The 11,451-nt window shown below is 36.3% G+C and overlaps 1 protein-coding gene across 5 annotated transcripts in view; it reads right to left on the bottom strand.

Annotated features, from left to right (window-relative positions):
- Positions 1 to 2,617: 2,617 nt before the first annotated feature.
- The window catches only part of prox1a (prospero homeobox 1a), a 37,173-nt gene continuing 28,339 nt past the window's right edge, over positions 2,618 to 11,451 (bottom strand). For all 5 annotated transcript variants that reach the window (XM_082142876.1, XM_082142874.1, XM_082142873.1 and 2 more), the window contains exon 5: positions 2,618 to 6,804. In XM_082142876.1, the coding sequence (XP_081999002.1) occupies positions 6,619 to 6,804 (186 nt within the window). In that variant the 3' untranslated portion in view covers positions 2,618 to 6,618. The remainder of the gene's footprint in view (positions 6,805 to 11,451) is intronic.

Raw genomic sequence — 11,451 nt, 5'->3', positions numbered from 1 at the left:
TCAGAAACAGAGCGCGCGCGCGATCAGTTGTTGGTAATTTGTTGTGTAGCGTGCGCGACTCCGCATCCAATGTAGACAGCACTGCTTTTGTTAACACACAGCTCGTAGAAATGGGCCTGGCAGCTCGCGCCAGTTCTAGACGCGGTGAAAGTTTCCTGATTGTGACGGAAGGCCGAATTTACATGACACATTATAAATGAGCATAGTCTGCGATAGATACAGTGTCAAAAAGAAGAGAAGAGGATAAAAGGGGATAAAGACAGAGGTAAAGTGATGTAGTGAATGAACAATTTATGGCATAGGAGTAAGATACTATAATTTCATGGCAGTTATTTTTACCTTAAACTTAATGTTAGCAGTTGTTCTGAGTTCTCCAGAGTCCCCAGACTGTGTGGTTTTGTAACAATCATGTCAGTTTTAAGACGCATTTTTTATTATCACTTTTTTATTAATGTTTTACTCTACAGTTGTGCAGTTGTGGGGATACAGTACAGGCCAAAAGTTTGGAAACATTACTATTTTTAATGTTTTTGAAAAAAGTTTCTTCTGCTCATCAAGCCTGCATTTATTTGATAAAAAATACAGAAAAAATAATAAATATTGTGATATATTATTACAATTTAAAATAATTGGTTTTCAATTTATTATACTTTAAATTATCATTTATTTCTGTGATGCAAAGCTGAATTTTCAGCATCATTACTCCAGTCTTCAGTGTCACATGTGACATCCAGTCTATCACATGATCCTTTAGAAATCATTCTAATATTCTGATTTATTATGAGTGTTGGAAACAGTTCTGCTGCCTAATATATTTGATGAATAAAAGGTTAAAAAGAACTGCATTTATTTAAAATAAAATAAAAATATTTTCTAATTATATAAATCATCTTTACGATCACTTTTTATCAATTTAACACATCCTTGCTGAATAAAAGTATTGATTTATTTCAACAAAAAAAACAAAAAAAAAGACCCCAAATTACTGACCAGTAGTGTATATTGTTGTTACAAAAGATTTCTATTTTTAAAACATTTAAAAAAACTATTTTACTATTTATTTATCAAAGTATCCTAAAAAAGTATCACAGGTTATGAAAAAATATTAAGCAGCAGAACTGTTTCCAACTTTGATAATAAATCAGAATATTAGAATGATTTCTAAAGGATCATGTGATAGACCGGATGTCACATGTGACACTGAAGACTGGAGTAATGATGCTGAAAATTCAGCTTTGCATCACAGAAATAAATTATAATTTAAAGTATAATAAATTGAAAACCAATTATTTTAAATTGTAATAATATATCACAATATAAAAAAAATTTCTGTATTTTTGATCAAATAAATGCAGGCTTGATGAGCAGAAGAAATTTCTTTCAAAAACATTAAAAATAGTAATGTTTCCAAACTTTTGGCCTGTACATTTTATGGCATAGTAATGATATTTATTTACAGGTTTATTCAAAATAGCAAAGTTCACATTAAATCTTTATTGTAAATCGTGCTATAAAAGATAATGGGGACTTGACTTGAATGCTATGTAATGCTCTTGGTATTTGTGTTTAGGCTGTAATGTGTGTGTGTGTGTGTGTGTGTGTGTGTGTGTGTGTGTGTGTGTATATAGGCCTATATATATATATGCTAAATCATGAACACAATGACGGGGTGAAATGGGCTGTGATGCATGGGGCGCCAGGTAAAATCTTGCCTAGGGCAGCAAATTGGTCAGGGCCGGCCCTGTCCTCACGTGCACCTTTTCCACCCTCTTTCTTTGCAATTAAGATTGGATGTTGATGTGAATATCTGAAGCATTTTATTATTATTATTTATCTCCGCTTCAGATTGTTCATATTAATCCAGGTGAAATGACATCATTTTAGTGTTTTGTCAAAGACAACATAATCGAGAAACATCTACTGTGATATCTGATGAAGTGCATCTCCTGTGATTCTATTCAGCCTGAATCAAATTTGATTTACATGGGGGGAAAAGGCCTATAAACACTTTAATAGTTATACAGTTAGCCGAAATGAATAACCTGTATTTATTGCAAATTAAGCTCAGTTGACACCATTTGGGGCTTAATGCTGATTCTCTCTAAAAAAGTTGTTTTCTCTGTGAGACGCTTAGTGAATAGGGCCAATTTTTGGAGGATTTAAAATCAGAAAAGTGAATCCTGCAAATTTATAAAATACCTTACATTATAAATCTTACTATTTAAGAGTTTTAAGTGTTATGCCATGTAAAATTTTATATTACATTTCACAGAAAAGGTTAGCATCCCCCCCTCCCCCTCCGTATAAAATCATAACACTCATACTGTTTATGCCTATTTAAAAGTAACATTTACTGATTGGCCTCATTCACGTGCATTGTAAGTGTTTCACTGAAACTTAGATTTTTGCTTTTTATAAAAGAAAATTATGAGTTGAAATGAATTTTCATGGCAATCAACTTGTTCTGTGAGTTGAACCGAATAACTTGGATTGACCCTGAAATATTATCTTCTAATATAATATCTTCTGGTATCACAGGCAACTCCAAATCTCCTTGGTTTTTCTCTGATTACCATGCTGATTTAAATGATGACAAATGGCAAAAGGAAACACCTGATCTAGGACTTAGTTTTTATTTTGCACAAGCTTGCATATATACTGCACATACATTCAGTTCCGAGGAGATGGAAGGCACACGAGGCACTTTGACTACTGTATTGTGTAGGTGGTAAAAAGCAAAGGTAAAAGTCTGTTTAAGTGATTAGAAATAAAAACTTCAAAACACACATTTTTTTTCCCAAACAAGATAGAAGAAAAGTTGTTTTGTACATCTTTTTTTTTTTCTTTCCTTGGTTTTTTTTTTTCCCATCAAGCGTCTCTGATGACTACAGTGTCTGAAATTACAATGGCTACCTTGACATATGTGTCTCTTTATGTCTCTACAGAGTTAAGGAGCTTAGGAGGGCATTTATATGGTCTCTTTCTACCAAATAATATTACAATACATCCCCAGAAATACCAAAATTACACCATCACCAAATAAATTATGATAAATTAAACCAATAAATTATGAAAATTCTGTATGACAAATTGACAACAAAATCCACAATGCTATCCCGTTAACAATGTATGTGTATCCTTCAAAACGTATTAAAGAAAATTGTAACAGTTTCAGCTGGAATTACCATACTAGAATCAAAGAGTTCTTTCATACAAAAAAAAAAGAAAAGAAGAAGCCTAATAATGCTATTTACATCATATTGCTAAATCATAGAAAGGCAGTGTTTTCTCATTTTCGGTTTGTATTTACATAGCCAGTGAAATCATGTTTAAAACCCTTCAGGGAGCACACACCTCATAAATACAGCATCAGATCTACAAAGAGTCAAGAGTCTTGTACAACACATTGCATTCAGTACAAATAATTGTTCCCCTCCCAGAAATATAGTCATATACAAAGTTTCTTTCTTCCTTTTCTCTTCTGTAATGTCTTTCTTTGTAATAAAAAACAGTCCCAAACTGAGTTTGGCAATTGATTTGTACATATCACCACATGACAGATTTTTTTTTTTTCCCATTGCATGAAAAAAACAACGTTTCTTATGTCAAATGTAAATGAGCAATAGTGTAGTAATAGTGTACTTCATACCCAAACTTTGAATCAAGGTTATTCAGATAGGTTTTCTTCTTCTTCTATAGAGTGTCCTTAATGGAGTGCGAAATGTACACGGCTACATTTAGGATTTTCGACACAAAGCAACACAGCAAATGACCCTGTGTAACCACGCAAACAGATCCATCTCATTTCAATACCAAATGAATGCAGACCGAGCGAGAACACCTTAGACGGGCAACCCTGAAGAGGTGGTGAGATGAAGGGGAGAAAAATAGTCGACCGAGAGCCACTCGAAACATTTAAAACATCATAACACTTCTAGAAGTATAATAGCAAGAAGAAGAAAAAAAAGACTTGAGATGTTGAACGTAACCTCACTCTGGTTTGTCTTGAAGATGCAGTACAGTGATAAATACAAATAAAAGTTCAAAAAGAGAAACAATAGATAAAAGAAAATAAACAGAAGTCATTATGGGAACTAAAACTAACGTACTATCATGCGTGTATATCACACACTCCCTGCAAACACGCACATGCCCGAATAAGCACGCACACACACCTATGCACACGTATTGCCTCTGTGCTACGTTAAATGGCTCAAAGTACATCAGATTCATGGGGAACTAAGTGTCACACTTGTTCTTCATCAAATGGGCTGTAAAAGTTGGACTTTGCATGTAGTTCATTACCTAGAACCTATTAGTGTGAGGGCATTTTCTTTCAAAAGAAGGAGAATATAACCCTCAATTTCAATTTGTGCTATAATATTGTTTTTCCAGGTCTATCTATGTTTTTATGTCTCTTCATAGGATTTACAAGTCAAATCGTATAATTTCAGTGACATTTTATGGTATTTTCTTTTATTAAAAAACAAAAATAATTTGCTGGTGTAATTAACATTAGGCACAGGCAATTATCAGATTCATTAAATGCGTAAAATACACGATACCTGTTTGTATAGATGATTATGAGCAGATGAATTTGACTAAGCACCAGTTTATGCGCAAATTAAAATATTGCAATGACACAACCTTCACTTTTAGGGTCGAAAATGTTGCAAAGCATAACCTTTAAATGAATCAATAGTGATAACAGAATTCCTTACGACTTGAAAGAATCGTTTATTTATCACAATGCATGTAAAGGAGAACGTACGTCAGCACAGCCTTGCAAGAGACTTGAGAAGAGAACAGGGCCAAACTTTGTTTTTGGGTTTGTTTTTCCTCTTCTTTACAATGCATAGTGAATAGCTTGGCGTTTTGTGCGTTGTCCGGGGGCTGTGGATGATGCCAGCCCTGGCGACAGAATGACAGCACCTCATGCTCTTTTGTGCCCATTAATCTAGAAGTCAGCAGGTTTTTTAAGGCATTGTGCTGACAATAATTGCCGGCCTGCGTTTCAATTCATCAGCTGGATTTGCCCAATGCAAACGGCACAGGCTTCCAGAGCAGATCACATGTCCAGCCCTTGCCCTCTACTGCAGACTCTTATTTATGAACTAGGAAGGGATGCACAAAGAGTCTGAAGGCCCTCTTTTCTTTTGTCAACACGGATTTGAGAAGAAACTGTGCTTTTTTTTTTCTCTAGGGTAGGCTAATTTTTGTAATTAGTTACATTTACGTGGATCTCTTAGCAGGCTAAGCTACTAAAATGCAACTCAAAGAAATTCATATGATTCATATAGAAATGTACAATTGAACTCAAACAAACAATGTCTCTCTTTAACATGGTTTCACTACTGATAAACTGTACACTGCCACAGCATAATCAGATGATTGTGAATATTAAGCAAATCTGTACAGTTCTAACAAATAAACTATGTACAATCCAGTACGTACAAAAAAAAAAAAAAAACTTTTGCTAATGCTCAAATAATTATTCTCAGCCAAAATGTCTACTGTGTAAACCAAACTTGAGATAATCTACCAAATTTACAGTCCAATTATAGAGGTGTTCCCAGCTAGCAGGTGGAGAAAATGAACAATAACAACCATTCTCTTGTCTTGATGCCGTGCGGCACGTGTTTGTGTTTGTGAATTAGCGTCTATGTTTGAGAGTAATGTGTGTGTGTGTGTTTATGCGAGCAGTTGTGACAGTGTGCTTTTTATGAGCAAGAATGGTTTCTCAGTGGGAAGGCGTCCATTTTTTTTGTGCCGAACTGGCTTGCCCCAGTATGAAATGGCCATGTTGCTTAGTTACAGGAGAGGCTGCTCTGTCAAGGAAAAAAAAAACCTACGAGTAGGCCTCCCTCCCTAGAGCCAGTGCTATCAATGTGGACACAAAACACAAGAATATTGGACCCTAGCCAACATGGAAGAATGGCTAAACCAAAAACAAAACAAAAAAAAAACCTTAATGCTGTTCCTTTCAAGAATAACATCAAATATATATATATAAATTTATATTATATATATATGAATTTCCCACATAGAAAATGTATACCCCTCTTTATTATTATTATTTTTTGTCCAAAGAATAATTTATTTTCTGTAGCATTGCCATGAGAAACAAGAATACCACATGTCAATTTTTTGTCTTTCTTTTCCTTTCTTTTTTTTGTAGCAAGCATGAATAACATTAATGGTAATAATTATATTAATCATAAATAATAATTACATCTATACAAGCTACAAATGCAAGTCTTATTCAGCAATAGTAAAACCATCACACATTGCAAACATCCTGGGATAAAACAAAGCCCTCAACAAAAAAAATGACCAATAATGACCAAGGGTGTCAGTTCCATTTGTTAACCATTGTGTGGTAAACATAGTAATGCCCATTTTAAAGGCAAGGAAAAGGGGATAAGGATTGAATACAGTCAAAACAATCAAGAATTTTATAGACTTTCCCAAAAAGATGCACAAAAAAAATAAAATAAAATAAAAATTAACAGCTAAGTCATTCAAAAGTAGCCGGGACTCAAAAATAGGAATGCTACCTCTTACTTTGTAAAGATTTCTCGAAAAGAAGGGATGATACTTGGTAAGCAATTCAAATCACTACTCATGCAGAAGCTCCTGCAGACAATTGGGAGATTTGAAAATCTCTGGGACCTCACTGTCCAGCTTGCAGATGACCTTGTATATGGCCTTCTTCCAGGAAGGATCAACATCTTTGCCTGCCACAATGGCATTGAAAAACTCCCGTAACGTGATCTGTGCCACTTCCAGGAATCGCTCCGGAACCTGCTGATACACAAGGAGACAATGACATTAATAAACATATTGTGTTTCAATCCCAAGTCTCTGATTAAGAAAAGAGGATAAAGGGAAAAAGGAAAAAGAGAATTTAAAAAAGAAAATAAGATTTTTGCACTGAGGCTCAAGTGGGACCTTCCAAGAGCCGAAAGACCCTCCTGGCAGAAACTGTGTATAGGGGAGCGTTGGGCTGCCAAGTCTGAGGGGACATAGAGAACAGCTCCAAACACCATCACTACACTAATTCCTCTTTGTTTCAGTTGCTGAAACACATTTTGGTGGTGGCGACTTGAATACCCGTGTTGGAGTGGAACTTAACTGTTTTTAGGCTTGTCACTTGTATTTTTTCTTTTTTCTTTTTTTTTGTGTCTAACTGCAACATTGGGGGACGTGAAAGTACTTAAATGCTTTTGAATGGTTAGTCAAAAAAGCAGCAAGAATTTAATTGAAACCATTTAAACCATTTCATAACACCTTACAGTCAATGTTTTGAAGGTGACAGAATTTGTGAGGTTGTAACCAAGAGGAACTCATTGGGTTAAACATTACCTGAGCTGTTCCTCTTTTAGAGTCTACTTCCTAGAGCGAGCGAAACATAATTTGTTGACTTCCCTTTATTTGACACAAGATTGTTAGCGATGTCTCATAAAATGTCTTTTTGTCTCAATATGCTTCCACTTCTAGAAGGGGAAGAAGAAGATTCTGCCACTGATAGCAGCCCATAAAATACTACATTCAGCTTTGCTTCTTATCGGGTTCCAGAGAAACTTGATTCTGTAACAATCACGTAGCTTATTGGTTCTCTTGGACAGGGTCTGGATCTCTAACGGCAGTGTTTTCACAAGCAAAGTAATCAGCTTGTGTGTAGGACACTACTTAGGAGTTTGCTCTGTACAACCAGAACACATCCACTCTGGCGTGAGGCTGTTGTTCGTGAGAGAGGGCCAAGACCGGGGGCATACTGTAGACTAGCCCTGTGATCTCTTTAGCACCAGTGACAGTTCCTCTCCGCTAACATTATAGAGATGATTAGCCAGGCAAAGAACTAAGCCACCTCCCCTACAGCTAGACAAGACACTTCCCAGACACGGTGCTTACTGCCACACACACACACACAAACACCCACACACTCAAACACAGATGGGGAAGCAGGCACGAGGACACAGAAACAGACACAAAGGTTGCATACGAGAAACAAAAACATAATGCTGTCGTATTAAATGTGTTACAATAGGCCACAGAGAAAACACTAGCCTTTGATGGGCACAGCTGGGAAAGTTCACCGAAAAATTACAATTCTGTCATCATTTATTCACCTTCATGTCATTGCGAAACTTTTTCTTCTTTGGAACTCAAAATAAGTTGTTTTGAAAAATGTCTGGTGTTTTTTGTCCATAATGTATCATAGTAAGTGTCATAAGAAGCCAGTGGGGTCTAATGTTGTATTGGACCCCGTTGACTTTCATTAGATTCTTCAGAATATATTTTTTTTCTTATTCCACTTTTCTGTTGAAGTATCCATTCCAGATACAAAGAGTCAGATCAGTTTATACTCTAACCATCCTAAATCAATGTATTTACAGCAAAGTTTATGGCACCATCTAATATTCATCCTCCCCTGCAAGGTTAAAGTCCTATAGTTGGTTTTTATCAATGCAGCCCTCTCCCGTGGATCGGGATCAGCGCTTAGTTTGGTGTCAGTACTATCAATCAGACCCTGACTGCTTCTCAAAGGCCCTGCCAGGTGAGCAGTTGTCAGGACAAAGAATCTCATCCATGCGACCCACACCATCCCCAGCTCCATTTTTTCCATTAAGTGTGTTAAATATACTGTCATCAAAGGCATACCCTTGTCTGGAAGGCCTTGACCAGTGTGGAAGATGTTTCACTCTGCCGCCACAATCATAAGTGCTTGAATTTTGGTTGTGATGCAGTATTAAATTATAGCATGGCTATAAATTCTGAACTTATAATGGCAGTTAAACTAGATGGTATGATTCAATGTTGTTGATGGCTTGATCGGGTTTATATGCTGTAACGTACAACATTCTACCTCCCTTTTATGATGTGCAGGGAGTAAATAGCTAAAAGTAGTGACGTTGCTAACTGAATAGTGTAGCATAATAGCATAGCTTTTCCAGTAACAAGTTAGTAGCATTGTAGGGTGACAAAATGTGCTCTCTAGTGAGTTAATTCATCTGGAGGATTTATTTTAATGAACAAGTAAAAAAAAAATCATTCATTAGTTCATTTCAATAATCACTCAGTGAACCAAGCTGGTTCATTCTGGCAGTTCATTTTAATGAACTAGTTAAAATGATTCATTGATTAATTTGAATGTTCGTAGAGCTGTCTCCTTCAAATAGCGTTGCGATGGTTCATTTGGAAGACTCATTTTAAAGAACTGATTCAAAACCTAATTTGAATCTTCTCTCTGTTTAATGGCGTTCCATGGCATCGGAATAAATATTTAGTTTAATAGTGATGATTGGCACTATGTTTCTGATTCAGTTCAGATAAGCTAAGTTGTTGTTTATTTTTATTTAAGTTCAGATTTATGTGTAATTATTGAAAATTGTATTGTATTCAATAATAAATAATGTATAATTTATTAAATATTTGATCAATAAATTATATAATTTAGCTACATCGCTCCCTTATATAGCTTTAATGTAGCTACTTTTTGTTACCAACTATACACTTTTCACGGGCGGCTCGACTGTGGTTGAACTACTTTGAAACTGTTACTTGTAACGTGTACTACTACAAAGTTACTTGTAATTTAAAGTATCATCGCAACACTGCTGTGCTCAAACTCTGTCCGTCTCAAACGGGTGACATTTTTGTACAGTGCCGTACAGTAATTTCTCCCCTCCTCCACACTTTCTCCTGGGGCAAGATCATAGGAAGGGAGGGGGAAGAGAAGAGGAGATAAAAAAAAAATCCTGCCCAAGTGCTTTTGGCCAGAGCTCTGTCTCCTTCTACTTCTCCCTCCCTGAGGGGCACAGCCTTCAGGGGTCATTTGTTTGATTATGCTGACTGTCCCCAGCCTCGGCAGTACACAATAAAGGCCTGACATAGCAGCCTGCTTGCCTTCTGTGTCCTGCAGATACTCATCACGAGTGTCAGGACATACCAAGGTTAGTGGTCACTGGGACGGCGCTCATAGGCGAAGGGCTTGCCAAACGCACTTGGCTGATGAATGAATGTCACATGGAATGGAGGGGGTGAGAAAGAAAAAGAGAAGAGAGGTGGTGGTGGGGGGGGGGGGAGATTACAAAGGTTATAGATATCCAACCTCCCCAACACCCCAACTCGCAACATACCCTCTCCCCTATTTTTTCACGCCTTTATAAGTCTTCCACCCCCTCAGACAATGGCCAGCAGCCTTCTGGATAAACAGAATAATTGCACACAGGAAGAAGAAAAAAAAGTGATAGAGGTGCCTTTCTCAAATTGGTGTGGTCTCAGAAGGGAGTCTGTCTCTTTTGGATGCTCCCAAAGTCCCTTAAAGGCAAGTCAGTCTGGTCGGTGGCCATCTTGGTAATGCCTTAGGCTAGCTATTCTCTATGTAGACAATACATATAAGTACATCTCCTTTCTACTTGAATGGAGAATGACCAAATTTTCACAAATTCTCAAGATTGTTTTCAATACAATATTTCGATTCAACAATAAAATTACAATATATTAGAGTTTTCAACAAGTAGTGGTGTAGCTTGACAAAACATGCTCAGCTAGAATATCTCTCTCAAATTATGTTGGGAAGTCTGAATAATTTTAGTGAGTTGGTTTATTTGGATGATTCATTTTAATGAACTAGTTCAAAAATTATTCACTGATTCATTTTAATCTTCAATCATTTATTTTTAAAGGGATCGTTCACACCAAAAATGAAAATGTTGTCATCATTTGCTCACCCTCATGTTGTTCCAAACCTGTACGAGTTTCTTTCTCCTGTTGAACACAAAAGAAGATATTTTAAAGAATGCTGGTAACCAGACAGTTGACAGTAGCCATTGACTTTCATAGTATTTTTTTTCCTACTATGGAAGTTAATGGCAACCATCAACAATTTGATTACCAGCATTCTTTAAAATATCTTCTTTTGTGTTCAACAGGAGAAAGAAACTCATACAGGTTTGGAACAACTTGAGGGTTAAGTGATGACAACATTTTTGGGTGAACTATCGCTTTAATGTTAATGGAAGTCCTAGAGTAAAAAAAAACAAAACTTTGATTGGCTCTTTTAATTGCAAATCAGGGCTTCCATTGGTCCCCTTTAAAATGTCTTATAGGGCACTTTATGATTCAGGTGAGCACCTGTTTAGAGCTAATGTGAAGAATTTTATAGCTAATAGATTTGTCTTTATCCTATTTGTGGCAGAGATATGTTCACATCAAAACTGATTCATTTGCGTAGCTACTGACGCTAACATAGGGTAAAGCCCAGGAGTGCTGCATTGCTAAGAATATTCCTGTGAGGAATTTCTCTAACTCATTTTTTTTTTACCATAAAAGGGCAGTAAAATGCTGACTAGGGAAGAAGACAATGTCAAGGAGAAAAGGGTATTGGTATTTTGGATCCTCTTGACTGCTTGCCTTGGAAAGAGAGAGAGGGACAGAGGAAAAGAG

Source organism: Leuciscus leuciscus (genome assembly GCF_965113295.1).
Source record: "Leuciscus leuciscus genome assembly, chromosome: 17".
NCBI classification, from domain to species: domain Eukaryota; kingdom Metazoa; phylum Chordata; class Actinopteri; order Cypriniformes; family Leuciscidae; genus Leuciscus; species Leuciscus leuciscus.
Note: the sequence above shows the minus strand (reverse complement) of the source record. Positions and strands in the feature narration are given on the sequence as shown.